Source organism: Rhinolophus ferrumequinum, chromosome 9 (genome assembly GCF_004115265.2).
Source record: "Rhinolophus ferrumequinum isolate MPI-CBG mRhiFer1 chromosome 9, mRhiFer1_v1.p, whole genome shotgun sequence".
Taxonomy (NCBI): Eukaryota; Metazoa; Chordata; class Mammalia; order Chiroptera; family Rhinolophidae; genus Rhinolophus; species Rhinolophus ferrumequinum.
In genome coordinates this window covers 18,270,274-18,295,381 of record NC_046292.1, presented here as the reverse complement: position 1 = coordinate 18,295,381, position 25,108 = coordinate 18,270,274, and the positions used below count along the sequence as shown (strand labels likewise).

At 45.3% G+C, this 25,108-nt stretch overlaps 1 protein-coding gene across 2 annotated transcripts in view; it reads right to left on the bottom strand.

Moving 5' to 3' along the window:
- The window catches only part of ARID1A (AT-rich interaction domain 1A), a 65,818-nt gene extending 48,114 nt beyond the window's left edge, over positions 1-17,704 (bottom strand). Inside the window, exon 1 of one of the 2 annotated variants that reach the window (XM_033113552.1) lies at positions 16,519-17,704. In XM_033113552.1, coding sequence (XP_032969443.1) covers positions 16,519-17,634 — 1,116 coding nt within the window. In that variant the 5' untranslated portion in view covers positions 17,635-17,704. The remainder of the gene's footprint in view (positions 1-16,518) is intronic. The other variant, XM_033113551.1, reaches the window with a different exon arrangement.
- Positions 17,705-25,108: the final 7,404 nt, after the last annotated feature.

Sequence of the window (25,108 nt, the reverse complement as noted above, 5' to 3'; positions counted from 1 at the left end):
ACGATTCTACAAGGTCGGCACATTCCATTTTATAGACTTAGAAGAACCCATTTCAAAGATATCACCCAAAGCACCAGCCTGACCAAACTCCTAGGAGGGGCTGCAACAAGACATCAGACTTAGGACCTTCCAACCCACACTGTCTCTAAAGTGACAGAGAGAAAGACAAGAGGCCTGGCTCTCTCCCAGGCTGAGCTATTTAGGCTACTGTGCTCCATCCTTCCAGATCAGAAGATATGAGAAAACTCACTAAGGGTAAAAGAAACCAAAGGAGGAAGAGTCATTGAATCATCCAGCAAAACTCAAACAGATTATGAGAGCCTAACGTACTAACCACCTCACAGCTGCCCACCCTAAAGAGGCACGGCAGAAAAACCACAACCAGGTGGCTGGTATTTCTTTATTTCTTCTTTGGTCCCAGAAAGAGCCCTTCAAATACAGCTAGAACACCAAACTAATGAATGCTCCAACAAATGATAAATTCCTTCTCATCCAGAGCACTTTTATTAGCCACCTTTCAACAGCGAAAATGTTCTTCCAAAAATGATGAAGATAACTTTTTTGGAAGACCAAACTTAGCTAACCGGTATCTCCCAATTCCCAACAAATTACAAAAGCTTCTAAGACAATCACACAACTAAAGAAAGAATTCCTCCTCAGATGCTGCTTAAAACCCACGGTTATAAAACAGTAAGGCCCCAAGAAGATTAAACAGGAACCGAAATACCACTTGATAAAATTAAACACCCCTTCTTTACAACTTTTTCATCTCAAGAGTAAGGCAGCAGTGCAGCACGGTGAAGAGAGTACTAGACTGAGCGAACATGGGGTTCTGATCCCAGTTCTCTGCCACTCCTCAGAGGGGCCGGCAAGCACTAACCAGCTTTTACCTTGTCAGCTACACCATGGAACCCTGCTCTCCACATTCTGAATCAGCAGCTACGGGACGGAAGGGGCCAGGAATCTCCTCAGGAGATTCGTCCAGTCTGGGAGCATTTGGGCTACATGACCTCCCTCCCCAAACTCCTCCCATCTCCAGCACCTCAGACTCCCAGATTCCCAAAGAAACAACATTCTCAAAGCCAAGCTTTCCCAAATTCCTATGTACCCAGTTCGATTTTCTTGTTCACCTGAGTACGTATCACTACATATGGTTTACTTACTTATCTTGTTCATTGTCTGTATCCTAGATTAGAATATAATGCTCCCGGAAGGTAGAGAATTGTGTGTAAAACTTTAAAAGTAGGAAAGGAAAAGGGACTGTGGAGGAGAAAGTGAAATTCTAGAGGCCTTGGAATTCCTAACCTCTTTGGTGCTGAGAGGAAATGCTTTGGTTCTACACGTCCAGTCCCAGGCAGTGGTTAAGAGCTCTGCCCCCACAATGCCTTCCACTTCTCTGCCCCTCAGTTTCCACATCAACAGAATAGAGATAATAGTACCGTGTTTCTCCGAAAATAAGACCTAGCCGCACCATCAGCTCCACTGCGTCTTTTGGAGCAAAAATTAATATAAGACCCGGTATAATATAATGTAATGTAATATAATGTAATATAAGACTGGGACTTATATTAATTTTTTCTCCAAAAGATACATTAGAGCTGACTGTCTGCCTAGGTCTTATTTTCGGGGAAACACGGTAATAGCACCCCCAGGATTGAATGAAAGGAGTTAATACATTAAAACAAAACAAAACACAGTTTCCTCAAACTAGCTAGACATGCTCTGGCCTCAGAACCTTTGTATTCACTGATCCTTCCACCTGGAATACTCTTTCTTACCCCCTCCCAGACACCAATATAGCTCACTCTTTTCATATCAAGTATCATTTCAATTTGGCCTTCCCTGGTGAACCCATCTAAAATTTCAATCCTGCACACTTCTTATACCGGGTCGCTGATTAACTTTTTCTCCTGAGCATGTATCACTAGCACACTATATGATTTACTTACTTATCTTGTTTAATATCTATATCCTAGACTGGAATATATAACCTCCAGGAGGTAGGTATGTGTCTGTGTCTGACTGCTGTATCTTCCATCACCCAAAACGTTAGCTATTCTCTCACCCTACACAAGTCCCAAATTTCTAGCAATAAAATTCAGAAACCAGAATAATAGTTAAGGTCTGGTCCCATTTACTCAAAACTGGAAATCCAGAGTGGTAAACTAGAGGTTAACTAGCAAACAATAAGGTTATGCTTTAAAAAAAAGAAAAAAAGCATAGGCTCTGGCACTACTTTGAGCAAGTTACTTCATCCCTTAGCACCAGAACCATCTGTAAAATGGGAATTTAAAAACTTCCTAACAAAGATATGAGATACTTCAAATGATAAGTACGTGAAATGTTTTTTACAGTACCAGTTCATAACAGACATTATTTTCCCCTCTCCACTGTCAATAGGAGAGAAAAAGCAGAATGGGATTGAAAGCTGTTTCAAAATACCTACTTAAAAAACAAGAACACACACGTCAGATACCAAAAGGATTGACCAGTCCAATTTTCAAGCTCTACCTACTTTCAGTCTGTTCTCCCAAAGCAATCCGTTCAATAGCTCCTTCCAAGAATCCTAACAGTGTAGCCCAATAATTTTCATCCAGGGCAATACTAACCCCTGAGAAGTGTTTAGGAATAAAGTATGACAGCACCTCTTTTGGTTCTCACAGCAACTCTGTGGTGTTACTGGCATTTCTTGCCTGAGGAGCAGGATGCCAAATGTCCTGCAATGTCCCTCCAACACAAACAGCCTCGCTAAGAAACAATGGCCTCTAGCCCATTAGAGTCCACTAGAGGTTAACGGACTCAAGTCCAATCTCAGATGGAGAATTTCCTGTAACATTTGACCCTGGAGCAGTTAAGGGAATAAACTGGCCAGTACCCATCCCAAGAGCCCAACTGTACAAAACTACCCCACTAGCCAAGGTTATCATAAATAAAAATTTACTTTAAAAAATAGTTAGAAAATAATTTAATGAAGGTAGTACGTCTCCTACAGTGTATTTATAGAATTATAATTACATATCGTGTTTCCCCGAAAATAAGACCTAGCCAGATAATCAGCTTTAATATGTCTTTTGGAGCAAAAATTAATGTAAGACCCAGCATTAAAATAAGACCCGGTCTTATATTATAGTAAAATAAGACCGGGTCTTATATTAATTTTTGCTTCTAAAGATGCATTAGAGCTGATGGTCTAGCTAGGTCTTATTTTCAGGGAAACACGGTAGTTATTTGTGATTTACTTACATCTTTCCCCACTAGAAAGTACTCCATGAGAGGCAGGAATTATGAATCCTATGTTCACAATACAGTGCCTGACACACTGCAGAAGCTCCATAAATAGTTATTGCATTACTGTAAGCAACTGGCATATGATAGGGACTCAGGTTTTTCAAAAAAAAGTATTGCCGTTTTGGCAAGTCCCAAGTAGTGTATGCTTCAGACAACATTTCGGCAATAGGACTGGGCAATTAAGTGAGTTTTTAAAAAGTTCTTATCCTGAAAAGTCTCAAGAAATGGGGAATGTAATCAAAGTCCAGGAAATCTTGGTGGTATGCAAGAAAGGTAGGTTGGTATTCTGTATCTAGTACATGCTCAATAATTAAAAGCTTAATAATGTACAAACCTTGTTACCCACATGAGGTGGTATGGGTTGACACCAGAAAAAGGTACTTCCTCCCACAAACCATCCTTTGGTGCTTCAACTAGGGAAAGGACCTTCGTGCTGATGGATTACAAACGCAACTGAACGCGACAGTTTTTTAAGACATTTTCTGTCCTGCTTATTTGCCATTCATCATTAAGTGATAAAATACACTTAAGGAATACATAGAAAAGCAAGGGTCACGTAATCGTACAGAGCTTCACCTAGGAGGATGCATACCAGTTTTTTAATAAAAACAACACTTCTAAATCACACCTACTTCTTCTGACCTAGTTTCTAAAATACTCCTCCCTCTTCCCTATTAAACTGCTTTGCAGATACTGCTCAAAAACAAACAAAAAAGGCAAGGAAAAAACTGCTCCTAAACGACGAAATGTTAAGGCCTCATGTGCTTTTTCTTTAAAAAAAACCTCTCATTTTGCCTATTCCTTTCATTTTATCTGTAACTCCAAACTTGGACTGGTCTTGCAGGGGTTATATAAAAAGATCCTAAATCTCTCTAAGGGCACAGTTCTACATCCTGCCAGTTTTTCCTTCTATACTAAAAAAGGTATCTGTGACACATCACTGAACTGTAGGAACTTGATTTACATGCAGTCAGGGTTTCCATTTATCATGCTCTCATTGACTGTCATCTATCCAATCAAGTCAGGTCTTTTGATAAAGACACTCAGAAGCAGCAGCAATGCCAGTGTTTATTATTTCTCTAATTCCTAGGACTGCCTTGGACCACTTTCCAAAAATGACAAGTTTTCACCTGGTCCCCCTAAGTCCACTCTGAACTATAGCAGGCACGTTTAAGTAAGTTAAAGAAAGGCTCAGGGCACAGCCAACCTTATTAAGATCATAGGTGTCTCCAAATCCTCAGGCTTCTTCAAATTCCCTGAATGAAAAGCCATAGAATCCCGTACATTTTCCAGTTCTTGTCAAAGCTCCAAAAGTATACTGGTATCAACCTCCTCGACACCACCGCCCTCACTAATGTGCAGGAGACCATGGCTTCATCATCTAGACCAGAAACACATGGGACCAGACCAAAGTTACCAGCTGTCTTTTCTGAAACCTATTTGTTTCTCTTCTTTATTTGCTCTCTCTGGCCAGTATAACCAAATTGGGATGGATACTTGGCATGCTAAGCTATGGAAATCTAACTAAAATGTATCTCTCCCCCCACTCCCAGCCCACAAGTCTGTTTTGGCTCCCACACGCTTTTGAGATTGTCTTACCCAAAGCACACAGAATTTCCCGTTGGTGAATGTGTGTGTTTGTGGGGGGCGGGGGGGAGGGGATGGGAAGAGGTGAACCCAGCTATCTCAATCTCATTTTATTTTAACCCAAAATACCATAATGTGACCACATATTGGTCACTTGAGGTTTTATGTAGGGGTTTTAAAGAAGCCAACTCAAAGCTGCACTGGGAAAGCAGAAGATTCAAATCACAGACTAGAAAGAAAAACAAGAATGTTACAAATCTGTCCTGGGCCAAAAGAACCCTAAAAACGGATTAAGGAGGGCTGAACCAACAGTTTCCACACCAAAGGCAATAAAGTAGGAAAAGAGAAGAGGTAGAGATCATTAGGAAACTTCTGTTATTAGATAATTAGAGAAAGGCGCTTTCTGCCTGTCGTCAGCCAGGCCATTCCAACAGAGGTAAGCCGATAGCAGGAATCTTCACTGAATGACATTGATCTGGAAGTGGTATAAATTGCACCTACAGTCCTGAAAGGAGGCATTTTACCAGCGCTGGTGTGGTAAAGTTACTGAGGTCTCCATGTGCTTCGCATTCTACTCAAGTCAGATGCCAAAAGAGAATGAGAAAGGAAAAAAAACAAGACCACGAAAAATAAAGCTAAAAGTCAGAAGGATGATAAAGTGAGTTTAAAATACACAAACACACACACAGAACAAAAGAATCCCTACTAAAGTACTTGCCTATGCATACAAATATCACATCACAGATCAAACTGTCAGCATACAGCCTCCTGGAAGCCGCTGCCTCCATCGCAGCCAGATCACAATGATCACAACAGCTCCATGTCTCTGGCAGGAGGAGAAAGAGGTCTGCTACAAGGAAACTTGTTTTTAATGGGAAGGATACAGAAACCACACTGGGTTTTCAGAAATCCCAAGTGAACTAGAACACTGGTTCTCCCACTGGTCTTTGCATTGTCAATGTTTATTACGACCATTCCTGTAACTCCCATTTCTGTGTCAAACACAATTCTTATTTAAGTCATACAGTGGGGACAGGTCTTGGCTCAAGTGTCCACTCCTCAGAGAGACCTCATCCACTTCAGAGATGGGACGACTTGTCAGGAGCCTATTTAGAGGATTTATTTGCTAGGACTTCACAAGGGACACAAAGAAAGGAATCACAGCAGAACCCTAGAGTGGCCACTGGGGGGCAGGGGATGAGAGAGGCCCACGGAGAGATCACCAGGTCACCAAAGGCCCTGTTCTCAGACCCACTGGCCATCACGAGCAGAGGGACGTTGGACATTTATTTAATGCTCCGATACTGGCCTTCGAAGAGCATTTTCAAGAATCACTTCCTTAGGCAGTTTAATCAGCTGGGCATCCTTGGAGAGCACCATAGGTTACCCTCCTAAAAGGATCCTTTCCACCTTCATTCAACAACCAAGACCACAGATTCAGATTATCCTCCTCATGCTGGGTCACTAAAGAGATGAAAGAGAAATGAAAGGCAGGGAGTCCCCAAGTCCTATAAATACTCAGACTTGTTTTGTCACTAGAGTTTACCATTATTGTACAGTAGACGATCCATCTCAAAAGTATTTTCTTTCTTCTCCCCCAACCTCAAGCACTTTTAACCTTTTCTCCATCCAATTATACTTTGACATCATGGGAGGGGAAGATACATTGGAAACATTAGCTCATGGTGTAATTTGGAAGAAGCCCCTCCAGGAATTCCGATGTACTCTGGAGCCCAGTTGAGCATAAATTCAGCAGTTCCCAAACTTGAGCTTGCATCACAATGGCGTAGAGGGCTTATTACACAGAGCCAGTGTTTTGGATTCACTAAGTCTGGCAGAGTATTTGCATTTCTAAACAGGGCCCAGGTAATGCTGATGCTGATGGTTAGGGACCACATTGAGAACCACTGCACTAATCTAGCTCTCAAATGAGAACATTTATATAACTCAGATGTAGCTAAGAACTACGGGATAGCTTTTAATTTAGTGGAGACCAATACTGTCTTTAACCACTCAGTTCTATCCTCCTCTCAAGCAGGGGCCTCTACCAACCAGGAGTCATGTTTGAATTTTATTTGATAATACCAGTAGCACTTTCACGTATCTTATTTAATATTTACTACAGCTTACAAGGTAGGTATTTTCCCTCATATAATCGGATACAGATTCAGAAAAGTTAAGTGACTTGCCTAAAGTCACACAGCCTAAGGGAACTTTAAACCTCAGTTTTAGAGCTGACTGTGCTGAAACTTTGTGTGTAGCACTCAACTTTCATGTGCTCATTTTCCCCAAGTGGAAAATTCAGACAAGAATCCCTGCCTCCCCTGTGAGTGCTCCAAGTTGTAGAAAGTAAAATCACTCTACAAATATTTTCATAATGCAAGTTAGATCAAAGTGAATGACTCTATCTTTGAACCTGAATCTCACTCCCAACCCCACTCTCCAAGGTCCCTCCCAAGAAAGGAGCTGAGGACCAAATGCTGCCAATTCTTACCACTGGGATCACATGGCCATTCATCAGAAACCTAAATAAAATCCTAAATGGAAAGGACGTACGGGACAAAAATCTAGGCATAATGTCAAGTTGTAACCGAAGGCTTTCCATTTTCAGTCTTTCACCCCATTTAAGAGTTCCAGGCTATTGCAAAAATAATGTCCCAATAAGCCTTAGTGTTTGAATAATTTATTCTGCAGCAGCAATTTTAGTCGTTTATAGTGTTACAGCTCTGGAGAATCAGACAAACCTTGATTCAAATCCAAACTCTACCTTCTACTAGCTATTTGCCCTGGGGCAAATTTCTCAGCCTATTCCTGACCCAGGACAAAGCTGTGGATCAACTACCTATGAGAATTGTTCCCCAAATCCTTTATAAGATAGTTATCTTTAGCAGCCCAGATTCCTAACAGGTGAAAAGTTAGACGTGTGGAGATGAAAGGCAGGTTATCCAAACCTGGATTATCAAGAGTTTCACGCTCCTACTGAACTAATGCTGGACCAACTCATGAACTCCACCACTAGGACCAGACCTGAAAACTGCCCAAAGGGCAAGAGAGAAAGCCCTCTGTATTTGCCAGAGAAGACGTAGTAAGAAACAGCATCTAATTCCCAGCATTCTTGCTCAGATGACTTGTCCTCTAAGGACACCAGAAAGCCAAAATAAGGTCTACCCAAGAAAGAGGGGAAATCACTGGGCCTGGAGAGCCCAAAGACATATCTGTTTCCTCTAAAAGGCAGCACCCAGAACGAGCAGCCTTTAATCGTCCACCATGAGGCTGAACTCACACTCTTCCTAAAAGTCAAAGTACACCAGGCACAAGTCAGTTGAGAGGAAACAGCTGGACCCAGAAGCACTCATGCCCGGCAAGCAAGTTATGACCTCAAAGAAAACAGGAGGCAAAATAAAAAACACCAAGCACACAGCAAATGCGTCTTTAAATGATATCACATCAACCCCTAAAATCCCCTGCTGCCGTCATGCTTGTGCTAGATCTTGAGGGGGGAGTTCCTTCTAACAGAGATGTCTATAAATAAGCAAGCTGAAAACTAACAAGTTTAAGAAGGAAAAGCATACAAAAATCTTGGCTGCTAGTGATGAGCCACAGAAAATCATGAATGTGCCAGTGCCAAGGGAGGAGAAAGTCTAATATCTAACACTGTAGACTTGAGAACCCAGAAGCAACGAAGAAGCCATAAGGAAGCCCAAATGCAAGAGAGAAAAAAAGCACATGGCACATTTCCTCTTCATATGGGTGGCAATTTCCAGCAGCACTCTTGGCCTGCAGAGCACTTAGCTGCAGTGCCCAAAGCCCTTTAGTATTTCATATCAACATTAACTTCCAGGAGGGCGACAAAAATCTGTCCTGGATTACTGGGTGATTTCTAATATGTACCATAACCAACAAAGTCAACATTTTAGGGATCAAATTTCCTCCTCTGCAGCATGCTGGAATGCATTCTTGGCATCCGACTTCTTCCCACTGCAGTACACCCTTAGAAAATGCAGAAGCCACTGGGAAATAAAGAGTCAACCTGTCCCAAGACCACCTTCTAGTACGCACAAATGACTAACAAAAACAAATAAAAGTTCACTCAGATGTCCCTTCACATTCAATAAAAGCTATTCCATCCATTTAAATAGGGGGAGAAGCGATTGCAGGGAAGAGCAGTCAAGGCTGTTCAGTCACCGCTCACCCTACCTTGGATTTCTCTAAAACCTGGGATTGACCAAGGAGTTTATCAAGCCCCTATATACCTGCTGTCCATGGCAGATGAACCATTGTGCCCAATTCCGAGTTATTAGAACCTTGCTTTTGCAAAATGCCAGAACAGCAAGGCAAAAGAAGTTGGAGAATATTTCTAAACTAAAATCTGTATTCAAGACTCCGCATTTCTATACTGGAACAGGGTAACCCATCTTTCTCTTCCAGGTGGCAGCACTGTGGTAGCCTGGCACTGGACACACCATGCATCTTCAGCTGTTAAGCATCCACTTACAGCCCTTGAAAACTGCCAGAAATCATGTGTGGTCCAATCACACATGGACCAGCAGGTAAAAAGAAACCCAAATCACTACATTTCAAAGGTTCCCATAAGAAATAAGCAAATATTTGCAGCATTTATGAGCTTTGTGGCCACAGCCAACCTAATCAAAAACAATATTAAAGGCTATTTCTGTGAACAGATGGGCAAACTGCATAAGTGCAGGCTTACCCACCCAATGTAAGGCCTGATCCAAGCAACTCAGCTTGAGCTCAGCTCCCAGCTCTTCAGAAATAGCAGCAATCCAAGAGTCCCGACAGGTACCTCATGGCTCTTGTTTTACGAAAGGTCAACTGGGCCAAAAAAAAAAAACCAAAAAAAAAACCAAGCTCTCCAAACAAAGTTGAACTACCGTCACTGCAGAGTTGTCCAGGGCACACAACTCTAAGGGTGACATGACCTTCCAAACCCAAAATTACTACAAAAGAGCCCCTGAGCGGGCCGAGAACTTGGCAGGTTGTACGAAAGGCCCCACATAACCACAGGAACCACTAAGACCCTGGAACCACTCTCTTTCATGGAATTTTATGGTTAGAGTCCAAATTCTCAAAGTCACTGGAATGAGACAACTACTGGTCTGTGGATGGATGTGTAATTTGGATTCTATAAAGCCCATAGAACTCAGTAGAGTTATGAAAAGGCAAATTAAGTATCTCAACTTTCCCCTTCTTGAACATTTAGCTTCACAAATCACTGCTTCTGAAAGGCTGTCCCAAGGTAACACATCTAACTCTGTTCCTTATTCTCACATTCCTTCAGCCCATAGACTGTTTGGTCTCTATCCATTTATAAAATCTTGCTTTATAAGTTTTCCAGACACACGCACATAAGCATGCTTCCCCAAGAAAACGAAATTACTCTGAAACAGAGATTGCCTCTATCTTTTCAGTTTTAAGTCCCTTCTTAGTATTTAATTGGTATGTTCACGTATGGCAATTTCCCGCCTCCATTTGAATCTCCAGATCTCCCTAAGCTATGTATCATGCTCTCAGCAACAAGTCTGAAGTTCTAATACCCTCACCGCCACCATATTGGGAAAGGCCAGGGCAACCAATGTCAGTGTCAACCCAAGGTTCTGTATTTTGTTTTAAAACAAGCTGATAAGCTTTGGTAAGTTACCTGAACCTAAAAATTATGCTCAGAGTCATGATTACATTCATATCCCCTATTACGATGCTAGCACTCTGGTCTAAAAAATCACTTCATGTGAAGAAAACTGGTGTCAGAGGCAATGGATTTAGTTTAAAACCAGACTTTGGGAAGGCAAATCTGGTCATCTCACAAGACTACCAAAGTAGAGTATACTACAGGCAGACAGGTTAAGATATACTGTATTTCTAAAACACCTTCGTAAAAAGATTGTTTCATTGAAGGAACCCAGAAATGTTTTTAATCCTAAAATGGCAACTTCAAACACCAAGACTGAATCTACCCACACAACCCCTCAAGCAGGATTTACTGAGTCCCCAAACATTTGGACTTTGTACTGACCCAGGAACCTAGGGGTATTAATTTTAATATACATGCAAATGATACACAGAGTCCAGTAAAAACTACATGCATAAACCCCTTGGAGGGGGCTTATAACCCTGGGAGCCACAGCAGAACAGAGAAGACAGCGCTGAAGTGGCAGTATCTTTTTCTACTTTCCGGTATTCCAAAAATGCAAACCCAACCCTAAAAACATCTCACCAAACTACAAAACCTTTAACACTCAAAGTCTCATATACCAAGCTCTTGGAGCACACTTACCTCACTACTGAAGCTTAGGGCCTTCTTTCTAAACTTCTGTTTTCACTGTGGAATTGTAATTGATTTTGAACAGGGTTTTACATGCCCTGAACTTAGCATGGAGCCAGAGTCACAGAGGCTTCTCTGGCAGGGCAGCATCTTTTCACTTCGAAACTCGTTTAGATCATCTCTCCTCATCTCTGAGCTCTCCATCACCACCCCCTGCACTGCCCTCTTCCGTATTCCCATGTCTTTTTCTCCAGTGTTATTTTATTGCACCACATGAGAAGAGACTAGCATTATCTTTGCTTGAAAACTGTTTATTAATTTGCCTGTCAAACATTCTATAGAGCCGTTCACATCTTACTACAGAAACCTCCTGGGTACATATTGACAGCTCAGCAAGTATTTACACAAAGCTCTGAAACATTTGGTTCCTTCAGAGGGGAAGAAGCTGCTGCGTCAAGCAGAGAATTATCAAACACCTTTCCCTCTACCTTCTTCCCTCTTTTATAAAGGGAAGCTTCCTTCTAGCACACCTCTAATATGCCTAAATTACACTTTTAAACTACTACGCCAGGAGGAGAAAGCATGGAAATTCAGGTGTGCTAGAGAAAAGAAAGAACAGCATTTCCAGAACCACTTGCAAACCACACCACATAGTTTAAAAAACAAGGCTATGAGAAAAGGCAATACGCCTATGAAGTTGACCCTGAGACGCTTAGCTTTTCCTGTTCCACTCTCAGGAACTTTTGCTCCCATCAGAAAACCTTACAGGGCAAGTTCAGGCAATCAGATTACAATCAACTGCCCAAACCAGACCTAGACCTGTCCAAACACCAAGAGTCTAGAGAGCTTAATGCCACCTCTTCCACCTTCCTACCCCACCCCTAACCCCTGAAAGAAGCAGTGTTAACGCTGAATTTATGAATATCCACTCCTCACCCCATCCCTAATCTATCCCCAAAATTCCCTCTTGGAGATTCTGAAGCAACTATTTTTCAAGTCTTGCTTTAATGAAGTCTGCCTAATTTTTCAATTACTATTTAGTGTTTTTTAACCACCAGCCAGGTGGAATGACTAACGACAAACAGATTAACAATTTAAAGGCAAAACAGTCTGGTAGGGCTTTTTCTGCAAAGGGCTACAGACCACCATGATACCCAGATGTACAGAACTTGTTCCTGTAAATACTCATAAGAAAACAGCTTTGAGTTCCTTGAACCCAGGGTTAAAAAGATGGTCTCAAGACCCCTACCTATAAATGTACAGGAAGATGCTGCCCTCCTAATGAGCCAGGTATGGAAGCACAGAAAAACGTGCAGCATCAGAGAGACTCATGCAGTCCACCAAAAGAAACAGAAGGCAAATGACTTGCCCAAAGTCACACAGCTTAATTCAGAGCTGCATGTGGAACCAAAGCCTCCTCTTCCGGAGTCTTGTGCTCTTTACCCCTCACCAATGCGCCGCACACAACTAACTCGATGACGATAATGACCAATCTAAACAAGGTAAAACCCTGAGATGAAAGTCATGGGAATCAGGACTCCTTTTCAGGGACCAAGGTATCCTAGCTCACTGGCAGGAAAAACTATTCGGTGTCAATTTATTTTGAATACCATTATTTTCATCATATTTGCATGTTTCAGTTGCTTCTAGAATTTTGGGATTTGAAGCCATTCAATACAACGGGGACTGGGGTGTGGAATGGTAAGGGGCTCAGACAATTACTTTGTCTATTTCCACAGTCTTTAAAAAGTTCTCTAACCTCTTTGCAAAAGGCCTACTGTAGACATCACACCCTATAGGAATCAATCCAACATATGAATGTTTAATGCAATCCAAGACATCTTGTTACAGCAGGTGCCACTTGTCATGGTTACTATGTCATACACAAAGGAAGGGACCTAAAAAAGTCCTCGCAGGGCCCAATACAAAGAAGCCAACCTTGGTCCTGGCTGCCTTCTCTTTTCTCTCACCACCACCCCAACCCCCCAAAACCCCAGTTCTCTCATGAACAGTACAGAAACATGAAGCCCCCACAACGAAGTGCCATCTCAGTGTGGTTTTCCTGGTCCCTCCTACTTGAGAGAGCTCCAAGAGTCCTGTGTTTCAGCCAGCCCAGAGTTTCTGCCAGTAGGGCATTCCCATAATAAGCCCAGGATGCCTGTATTTGTTACCCAGTAGTTGGAAATAACATTTGATATTTCCATAGCAGTATCTAACAGCCAAACTACTACAATCAAATCCAGCTTGATCCTGGACTACATATTCTATTTCATTTTTTACTTTGATGAGCTGGTACTTACTATTCTCCAAGTACTACAACCTAGAAACATCCCAAGTAAAAAGCTTTATATCAGGTGACCGCAAAGTATTTCATCAGTAGGATTCAACACCTTGAGACACAGTACTTACTTATGGAAAGGGATAGAGAGAGTGTCTGCTGGAATCTTCCTAGCTCCTGTGAAAAAGACATAGCCACAATACATGCACTTACCTATTCATTATTTCAAAAAGGCAGAGTCAAAAGAGAACATTACCACCTTAGCTGTGTCAATCAAGTTTCTGCAAAATACTCATAACCCAAAACCGAGTTAGGGAAACAAAGAGACAGAGCAAGATCCTATTATTTAAGAATGCTTAATAGGGCATCATGGTCTGACGAGAGCTTTATCCTTAAGTAGCAAAGAGGGATCCAGAACAAAATCTATCTACCTACAACCCTCATCTAGACTACACACTTGAAGCAGCCCCATAAAACTGGAAATTGCACCGTCTCTTCCACGAGTGAATGCTCACCAGCCCATTCTCTGGGTCTCAGGATAGCAGACAACTGAACTGAAACCAAACAAGAATCTATGGCACGAGAAGTGCCAGGTCTGGTGATGTTAAAAGGGAATCAGAAAATTCACCCAAAGGCAGCACAAACAAGCTTCCAAACAGGGACTGGATCTATTTTCCTACCATTTACTCAGCACAGAGCATAGTATCTAGCACATAGAAAGTGCTCAAATATTTAATGACTGAAAAACAGAAATCACTGTACAGCAAAAGTTGGTTTTATTTCCCTCCTCCCCCCAAAAAAAACATGTGTTTGCCTCATATCTCAAAACCAGAATTCAAATTAACCTTTGCTTTTAAATGAGCCTCGACTTACCCAAAATTATTTGCTCTAAATTTAAGACAGATAAATTTCTCACCCCCACCAAAAACAGAAGCCATGAGGGGAAAGAGGTGTAGACTATATAGAGAATGATCCAGAGACAAGAGAATGTTGTTTATAAAGACAAAAAACTTATTCTCCAGACACTAGAAATCCAATAAAAAATTCCCCTATCTCTTGCCCAGATGTACAAATCATGGAAGACATAGAGTCATGGCACAGAGCTCTAAATCTGCCATCTAACACAACTATTTTCAAAATTCCCAGCTCAGTGGAAGAGTAGAAAAGCAGTTCTAGGATGGGGAGGGAATACAGCTAATTAGCTGCCTAAGTGAGCCTAGTACCACAAAGGTAAACTGAGTACTGCTGGGAGGGGAATATGCAGGGAGCTTTTGGAGCTTTCTTCCTCCTCTTTGCAAAGATACATGACTCCATAAAATACCCACTATTTCTGATCAAAGCATTGTAAACAGAACATGAAGAGGGAAAAATCGCAAAATAAAAGAGAACGCATAAAAAAGTACCTGAAAGTTGTAATTTCTAAGCAAATTTTAAGTATCACTGTAGGTCCTATCTTTTTATCTTGCAATATAGAAAAAAAAAGAAACATACCTTAAAATGCAAAGAAAAAAATTGGTTGTCCTCTATTTTAAAGCTCTAAAATGACAAAATAGAAAACTAGCCTTTTTGATATTCCAGGAACACCAAGCCAAGTCTTTAGGATAAACTCCCTCTCAAGATCATGAAAGATGTCAGCTTCCCTTTAAATTGAGCTGCTTTACCAAAATTCAATTAACAAAAGAGTGTTAAGATTCAACATGTAAACAAAGAATGAGGCCAGCTTTCCTTAAAACAGAACTCTTGAACCTAACATGAAATTCTCTGAAAGCTTCTAGTTCTCAAAAAAAAAAAAAAAAAGTTTTCTATTATCTCCTCCCATAAAGACCCTACATTTGGCACTCAATAAAAAATCCAGTAAAATAATTTCAATTCTGCAAAGTGAACAGGGTCAAAATTACTCAAGACAAACGGATCCTCAGAGCCATCAAAGAAGTCATTTATACCATCAGAAAAGTCACAAAACCAAAACAAACAGCAAACCCATTGTAGAGAAAAACCCAGCTACTGTTCTGACAACACAGAATCTATTTCAGGCTGCATAAAACATAACAAGCAAAATAAATCCAAGGTACAAGCAAAATGCCACTGCCTCCTCTTTTGTTTCAGGCACAATGTAACAAGGGCAGCCTGTCTGGGGCTCTGCTCCTGCTGATACAGTATTGCTGCTTAAACCTCCCTCCTCAAGGTCACAGCCAATTTCAGCTCTGGAATAAAAGGCAGATAGTGGCAGCGATGGTTTGGGTTATCACTGGCAGAAAAGCAGAGTGTAAAAGTTTATGAGCTCATCAGGATTGTTGTACCATTACATCAGAGGCAATTATAAATGGCCAAGAGCAGGAGATGGGGAGCCAATCAGATCACAGATAGGATGTCAACCTAAGACCAACTGTCTCCTGGCTTTGACAGAAGGATTTTACCTCCATAATTCAAATCCCAAACCAAAGCAATCTGCACTTACTACTCCAATCACTCAGCTGTTTACCAGCACTTCCAGGGAGAAGCCCAGGCCACTGGGCCGAAGGAGACTAAGCAGGAGGTGGCCCAAGCTGCCCTGGGTGAACCGCGGCCGGCCTCTAGCTGCCCCCAAGCAGGCCCCTGCCCTCCCTCGAGGTCCCCCCGAGTCTGAGGGGCCCCTCCTTAAAAGCACAGATGGGGGACGGCCTGGAGGAAGGCAGGGGGGGCAGAGAGGAGCGGCAGGTGAGCAAAGAATTGTTCACTTAACACCTGAGCTCCTAGCAATGCCTGCACCCCTAACCTGAGCCTCCAGCACCCCCTCACCCCTGACCAGGCCCCTTCCCCGCACTCTGCCCCGCACCCCCTTGAAGACCCCCGGAGTTCAAAGGGACCAGGGGAGAGGGAGAAGGGGAGCAGACACCTCAGGGAAAGCCCCACACAAAGGCTGAAGGAGGGAAGGAAAGGAAGGCAGACAGGCAGCCATTTTAAGAGAGAAGAGCCAGACAATGGCAGCTCCCCAGCAGTGGGGGCCCCGGACTGGGGGTAGCCCACGGCTGTGGCCTGGTCCCCGCAGCCGCCACCCACTCCCCGGACCCCGCTCGCCCCAGCCCCTCCCCATTCAGCAGTGTACCTGCGGGGTCCGGGCGAGCGGCTGCCCCCCGCCGCCGCTGCTCCCGGGGCTCATGGGCGCGTGGTGGCTCCTTTGTTGGGCCCCTCCCGAGGCAGCTGCCGCCGCCGCCGCCGCAGCAGCAGCCCCCCAGCACTGCGAGGCCATGTCCGCTGGGCCCTTGCCTGCGCCCCCGTCCTGGGGCCCGCCGCCGTAGTCGCCCCCGGGGTAGCCCTGGTAGCCCCGGGCCGAGCTGGGCGACGTGAGCAGTTGGTTGAGGGTGGGGGTGGCGGTGGGCTGGGGGGTTCCCCCGCCAGCCGCTGAGGGGCCGCCTCCCCCCATGGCCCCGAAGCGCTGCTGAGCGAAGGACGAAGACGACGAGGAGGCGGAGGCGCTGGAGGAGGGAGGCGGCTTGGAGCCGGCGGTCGCCGCCGCGCCGGAGCCCGGAGTGCCACCTCTCGGGGAGCTCAGCGCGTAGGCCTGGGGGGGCGGGGGGTAGGCGCTGCGGTTGGGGTAGTAGGAGTTGTACTGGTGGTTGGGGAAGCCGTGGTCGTGCGAGTTCTGCTGGGGCCCCGTGTAGGGCTCCAGGCCCCCGCCGCCGCCGCCGCTCTGCAGCGCTGCCAGGCCAGGGCTTTGTTGTCCGCCATGTTGTTGGTGGAAGACGGCGGCCGCCGCGGCGGCGACGGCAGACGGGCTCCGGCCGTAGGGTTGCCCGAAGCCGTAGGCTGGGGGCGGCAAGGCGGCCGCGGCTGAGTGAGGAGGCGCCCCCACCCCATCGCTGCTGCCGCCGCCGCCGCCGCCGGGCGGCTCCGTGAGGTTATTGTTCAGGGCGGGCCTAGGGCCCGCGTTCCCGTTCGAGTTCTTCAGGTCCGGCTCCGCGCCGGGCCCGCCGCCGCCACCCCCATTGCTCTCGGCCCCGTCCTGCAGCTCCTTTCCCAGCGGCTGCGGCGGCCCCACGGCGGGGCCCTCGCTTTCCTGCCCGGTGGCTGCCTTCATTTCCCCGCGCTCGACCGCTGCCGCCGCCGCCGCCTCGCCCCCCGCCTCCTCCCGCTGCTGCTGCTCCGCTTTCTTCAGCTCCGAGGGCGGCGGCGGCGGGTTGCCCAGGCTGCTGGCGGCGGCGGGGGCGACCTGCGCGGCCATGATCCCCGCTGTCTCGTCCGCGGAGAGACCCGGCCCTGTCTTCGTCTTCTCCCCCCCTCCCACCCCGCCCCGGGGCCGAGTCCCCCGGGCTGCCCTCCCCACCCGCCCGGGCGGGCCTCGCGGGGCTCCGCTGCTGAGCTGCGCTCGCTCGCTCACTCCTCTCCCCCCCGCCCCGCCGGCTCAGGCTCCGGGCTGGCGGCGGCGGAGGAGGAGGAGGCGGCGGCGGCCGAGGCGCCGGCGGCTCAGCTGCTCCCGGCTCTGTAGGCTCGGGACCCGGCTCTCCCGGCTCATTCCCCCCAAGCCCTTGCCTGGGAATGAGGGGGGCGGTGGAGGCTCCGCTCCCCAGGGCCTGGCCCCGCTGTGACTCTCCGCTTTCTGCTGCCGGAGAAAGGAGGAGGGAGGGAGGGAGGCGAGGGGGAGGGGGCGGGGAGGGAGGGAGGGAGGGAGGGAGCGGGGGGAGGGGGACCCGGGACGGGCGGGCTGGAGGGCGCGCAGCGGCAACCCGGGCGCCTGGAGTCAGAGTCGGAGCGCGGGCCGGGCGCCCTGCCTCCCCTCCCCGGCCGCGACGCGGACCGAGGCTGCTGCGCGGCAGCGGGCGGGCGAGCGGGCGAGCGGCCGGACTGAGCGGCTAGAGCGCCCCACTCTCCTCCGAGTCCCCCTCACTCCGACACGAGGCTCAGCACTGCCATTTTACCCAGCGCCGTCGCGGCCGCCTGGCAAACCCGGAACGGAGCGCGGAGCGGGCGCAGGCCGTGGAACGGACTCGCTCCCTTCCCCTCACAAAGGAGGAGGGGAGATAACCAGCCGCGGCGGCAGCAGGCCCTCTGCCGCTTTCGCTCGGCAGCGCCGCCGCCGAAGGCTTCGGGGAAAACCCGGCCCGGAGCTTGCGCCTTTCCGGAACCTGCGCCGCCTTCCTCCCGTCGTTCCTATCCGGGTCGGTCTCCTCTAGGCCGCACCGAGGGGAGCGGGCAGCGTGAACTTTACTCGCGTCTGCAGAATTGGCTCAGCCTGAGATCGCGGCCGCCTCAGGCCCAGGCCTGACCCTCTGGCAGTGGGCCTGGTCTCTTGGCTGCTACTTAGCACTTCTACCGTACTTTTCTTCTTCAAAGCCTTTTACAAACCCGCTCTAACGACCCAGCTGAGTGAGAGAGTGGACCTTACTTTTAAACCCCTTTGCAAGCCTAATGTAATGACATAATGACATATTATTGTTCAGACTTTCCGTTTTCCCTCTCCCTTGCCCTCAGTAACAGGTCCTCACAAGGCCCTGGGGGCATGAGGTCGGATTATCCCCATTTTACGGAATTGAAAGAAAGGGGAAGGGACTGCTCCATCACTTAAAGTTAGATGACAGAGGAGAGTGGCTTTAAAAAGTAGCAGAGTCCCCAAAGTTGCCCTTGTCTACTTAGCCTTTAAGCCTTTAAAAAAAAAAAAAAGTCAAGTTGTGTCATATCCAACAATGGGATCTGATTATCAGAATGGATTTGAGATCAAAGCTGGTCATCTCAATACTGTCTTAAAATGCTCACCACTGAAGCTACTCTGGGAAATATGACAGCCTTCTAGCTGAACCCAAGCCTCATCTTTGTCTCCTAAGAGAACATAGCCCACAGTGACCAATATCCCGTCTCCCAGTACAGTACCTGTGAGCCTATAAACAGACCACAGAAGAAGCTATAAGGGATGGAGGAATGTGAGTGAAGGAACCACTGCAGAAGAGGAATGGCTACACAGAATGGCTAAAAGAAAAAGGGCAGTCTGACATGTCACTGAGAAAATGGATGCAACCCAATTTGTTTTCTATTCTCCATTGAAAAGATTCTTCAAAGTTTTACCATTACATTCTAAGAGATGCAGATTGAGCTGGAGGCTTACATATAAAACGCCGGATCTACAGGCCCAACCAAATCCCAGCAGCAGCCTTTTCCTCCTCAGGCTGACTTGGAATGCTCTGATGTGACAGGCTACAAAAGCCAGAGGAGATTCCAGCGCCTCACCAGGCCTAAGGCTGCCTTAGGAAAAAGAAGCCGAGGTCCATGTAGTCACTAGCCATCAGGGCCTCTTCTCTCCTCAGCTTTTACAAATGGAGACTTCTTGGCCACAGAACTATTATCTTAGAATTTCCAGATTCTGCAGGCCCCTGGAGTTCTGTCTGTGCCACTGGTCACCATGAATAATTCGAAAAACCTGAACTCATCCCTATCCCTAAAACACTTAAGAGCATCCTACACTAATAAGACAACACCTTCCTGTCAATCTAAGAATGGTGTTCGCTCACCCCGCCCTCCTAGGAAGGAACCAAACGCCAGGACCTGACTGACTGGAATGGGCCAGTGCCCTGTTTCACTCAGTCCTCAGGGGCAACAACTCTCCCCATGCATTAGGTCCTAGAAGCCAAATTATAGGCTGCCTCATAAATGGAGCTTGGCTATTTAATCAACTGCCTCTGAGCTGGCAAACAGTCCTGGGTCCCGCACACAAATGAGGAATTTTTTACATGCAATTATCCTGCCATTTTCCTCAGAGCTTGAGTGTAATAGGAAACCCAGAGCCCAGTGAAAATCTGGAAGCCAGAATGGGTCTCTCCAGAGGAAGCCCTCATCCCTTTTCTTCAAGGGCTGTGAAATTCGCAAAGTGTCAAAATCCCTTTTCTACACGTGGGCAAGCTGTTTAGAAAACAGCCACCATTTTTATTTAACAATGAGGTAAAGTGCACAAAAAAATCTATCCACCTGGGTTGGAGGAGGTAACGTGGGATTTCTCCTTTTCCACTATATATTTTTTAAATCTCAAATCCTTTATTGTTCTTTTACACCCCTACATTTAGAGCCCCACACCATTATCCCAGGGACTGCGGAGTTGAAGGGGAACTTTCTTAGAAACTGGCCCATCAGCTTTCCCTAGGGGCAATGGCAGCGGGAAAGGGGGGGAGGGGCGGAGCTGGGCACGTGGCTGGCTCGAGCAGCGAGCCCTAGGTTTGGGTCTATGGGTCTTTCCCTCCGTGGAGTTTTCTCCCCTACGGCCCCTGCCTTTTAACCCCACACCCAGGCAGCGCAGGAATCCCGGCGCAGATTAGAGAACTAGGACTAGGACAGCGCGTACCCTCACGAAAGCGCCTCTGCCACCAACAGCCTGATGGCAAATATGGACTGAATCGTTGACATGGAAACCGGACTAAAGTCTCGCTCGCTCCCTCACAAGAGAGTTCTTATCACCATCCCCGACCGCACGGCACTAGGCAAACGTGGACTGGATTTCCCGCCCGGAGGATCAGGCGGAGTTTCTGCGAGCAATATAACTCGTGGCTGCGGCAGCCAAGGAGGGGGGCAGGGCTGCCAGGACAAACTGACTGAAAATGGCAGAGGATGTGCTCTCATTTTATGGATTCGGCTCGAGAACAAGGGAACAACATATGTTAAATCCACGCAGTCAACTGCAAAATGTGGAATCCAGGCCTGAAGGGTTTGCAAAGAGAGGGAAACGTTTGCAGGGTGGACAGCCCTTCCTCTCTCTCAATTTGTTTCCCCTAAGTGTCCGAAATACAAAATTCAACAAACAAAAGATTGAACTCGGCTCCTTCCTTTACCCACTCCTCTTGGGGGAAGATGTTTTAAGCCCAGGGACCCAGTGAGGATTTGCCTTGGTTCTGAACTAAGGCGCGGGGACTCGGTGGAGCGCCAAGTTGTGGCCCCCACATGCGTCCCCACCGCGGCAAAAAAGCTGACACCCAGCAGAGCTCTCTCTAGTGCGAACTGGAGCTGCGAGTTTGAGCAAAAGGGCAACTATGTCAGTTGACGGAAGCCAGGAGCAGAGTTCAAAGCCTGGCGTGGATTTCTTTCTGGAGCTGTCTGTTTCTTAAAGTTTGCAACTCCGTGTTCAGAAACAGCCCCAGCGGAGGCTTTGGGAGCAGTGTAAGTCTAGCACTACCATCTGACAGCGAGCTGCAAAACTTTGGGCTGCATATTAAGAGAGGAAAGTGGATTGAAGCGAGAGTCAAGGCAATTCATTATATTACCGGCTCCCAAACGGAAGCTGTAAGATACGAACTGGATCGCCACGGAGAAAAATGGAATGGAGTCTGAACGGCGCTCCAAGGCTCTTCGCTGTAAAATTGTGCTTGCCCGGCAACTAGAATCTCAAAGGAGCAACCCAGAGGCATCAAGGCTTAGTGGGCTTTCAACGACCGCCTGTCTAGATGATGCTTTTTCCAATCATCTCATAGTTTTAAACAATTTAGAGGAATTTACATTTCAGAATAATAAGGAACACATTTTGTGAAATATTTATTTCTGAATGAGACTTTTTTTAACCAGAAGAGTAGCTCTGCAAAAATACCTGTAGACATTTGAGTCGATTTACTTTTTTATTTTACCAATATAAAATAAGAATTACCCTAATCATCACCTCCCCAAAAAGCTAAAATCAAAAGTAAAATAAATAAAGGTCCAGGCTGGTCTGGTTTGTGGCAGGTTTCAAACAAAACATAACACCTAGGGTTAATTTAGCACAAGGAAAAAGGTACCAACTCTCTCATACTCAAATTCCTACATTTTCCTTATCTACCAATCTCATTGGTGAGCTTGCCGATTATTCTTTTGGAGAAGACAGAATAAAACTACTAATAACATTTTAAAGCCAAACAAACCTGGACTGGAGTTTTCTAAAACCACTGGGTAGATCAGAAATTTGTACATTTCTGCTGAGCCAAGGTTTATATTCACCAATTGATACAAAAATAGTATATGAAAAAACCTACTGAAAAGAAGCTTGAAAGCCACTCTTATAACCCATCAGAAGAGAGACGTGGGGTCAAATATATGGTGATGGAAGGAGAACTGACTCTGGGTGGTGAAAACACAATGTGATATGTAGATGATATATTACAGATTGTATACTTGAAACCTATGTAATTTTACTAACCATTGTTATCCCAATAAATTTTAATTAAAAAAAAAAGAAGAGAAACTTAACAATTTTGTATTTGGTATTTATAGCTGTGGAGAGCTAAGCACCAACACTATTACCAAGGAAAGATAAAGCCACCAATCTTAATACTGAAGGCTATTGCTCAGGAACAGGAAAAGTCTGTTATCTTTGACTTCCCATATTAAACCAATGTAGGCTGCTTTTGTTTTGCTTTATTCTTTAAAACTAATCTAGAAAATTTTCATACATGTAAAATGATTGTAAGGGAAAATTTTGAAAGTTAAGGTGGAGAAGAAAACCAGAGGAAAATCAAATATTCTAGGTGGGTATTTCTTTCAATCCTGATTGCATAAAGCTTTCTTACACTGCCATTTTACTGAGATAGGAAAAAGAATCAGAGAGTGGGTAAGTTTCTCATAGCAACTCTGGAATGGATCTGGAATGGAGTCTTCTGCTCCAGCACAAGTTCTGTAGAAGAGAATTGGAAAAAGAAGGATAAACACAGTGTGAGCACTGACAAAATGGAAGGAGGCAGGCATGCAGTCCTGTGAAACAGGATAGGAGGCTAAAACAGCAAATGTGCTGCCTGTTCTCTGCAACACAGCCATCTCAAGAGAATACTCCAGTATGAGCATCCCAGGCTTTTTAAGTAAGAATCAACAAAAATCCAAAGAAACGTATTAGGCATAAGACAGGAAGTGAATAGCCCCTAAGGGAAAGCATTCTGACTGGCTTTAATAGAATTTAAACTCATCTATTCCAACAGAAAATAATTTCTTCAAAGATAGAAGAAAAGTGAACCAAACAAACAAATCAGCTGTGGGATACTGTAGTACTAGTAGTGTGGCATTCTAGTGAAATGCAGAACTTACCAATGACACCAAGGGAAAGCTCCCAGGAAAAATTACAGTGGGTTTTGGCACTTTTCCAAATTATCACTTCCTGCCATGAAACTCAACAACATTGAAACTGGATTCAGAAGGCACCACAGGCTGTGGAGTGGGACCAGCAGGTTGATTCTTCTTGGCCTACACCCCTAAAGAGGCTACTACAGGCCTCTGTACAAGTGTGTTGTTCTTCCAGTCTTGCTGGGGAAGGATAGAACAGGAGACAAAGAAGAAATAACCCAACACATTTCATGGAGCCTATCCAGCAAGCCATTTAAAAACAGTGCTGAAACACACACACACGCACACACACACTCCTCTTCACCACACTGTGTTTTCATTAATAGAGCCCATCCACAAACTATACTCAAACAAAAGAGTACATAATGCCATATAACATTAGACACTATTTTTGCCCCAAACACCAAGACAAGGGCATAGATTACATATTTTTTTTTATGTGAAGTCCCTTTTGACCTCACAACAAAGTCCAAGAGCTCATTTAAGTAATTTTTCCCAATGAATCACAGCTACCTAAAAATATGGACACTCTGTCCAGCAAAAACTGGAGTTCATGGCTGATATTGTATTTCCCCTTTAGCCCAGTTAAAGTTGGAAGTCCAGGGTGTTCTAGAAAAGAAAGATTCTAATTGACTCCATAACTACTCTGTTTCTTTACAACCTACCATTCGGTGTTTCCAAGATGGAACCATAGGAGAGCTGAGGTATTACACCGCTTTCAAAAAGAAGATAGTCTCTAGAAAGAAGCTTAGAGGTAAGGAGTTTGCAACCTGATTGGCTACTGAAGATTTTTAATAACGCCTCATTAGCACAACTTGTAACTGATTATGGAGAGGTTAAACAGAAACCATTTTATAAACTTAACCAAATACTGTAGACCAAGGGCACGCAGTCACATAGTCTCTACCCTAAATATTCACTTTTCATGACAAAGCAACACTACCTATGCACCTGCCCTTCTTCAGCAATCCTTGAATTGCTGTTCTGACCCAATTTTCACCAAAATGGATCTTCTACTAAGGTTCAGAAATCTTGTGATCATGTTACTCTTTCAACTAGAAATTAATAGTATGACTATTGCTAAAATAAGATCATTCCAAAGCCATTTTTATAAACTTCATTAAGTACCTTGCTTTAACTATCTCCCAGAATACTTACTAATGCTAGCCTTGGCAGTAGACATTTCTAAAGTCCCACAATAAAATTAACAGGAGAGCCCTGCAATAGCAATAGCACTGAGACTAAATACAATAGAAAAACAGGAGCAGTCATGCTGAGCCATAACCATTTACTGACATCACCTTTTGACTGCCTATGAGTGATTTATATCCTCAGTGATCTGCTAATTGAAGATTAATTAATTTAGTGAGTAAGCTCTTCACCATTGCACACACTATGCTATCTGACCTAGTCTCTCCTTCAGCTCTACCACACATACATGCACACATAAACACACAACTCTGACATCATATTTTGGTGTGTGATGCCAAAATATGAGAAATAATTAACAGGAATAGCAGGAGAAACTTTTGTTTTTAAAGTGTGTTTTTCCCATGAGCTCCAAGTCAAATAGTTGTTTCAATCTAGTTGTGGAGGGCACAGCTCACAGTGTCTCATGCGGGCCGGCAACCTTGTTGTTA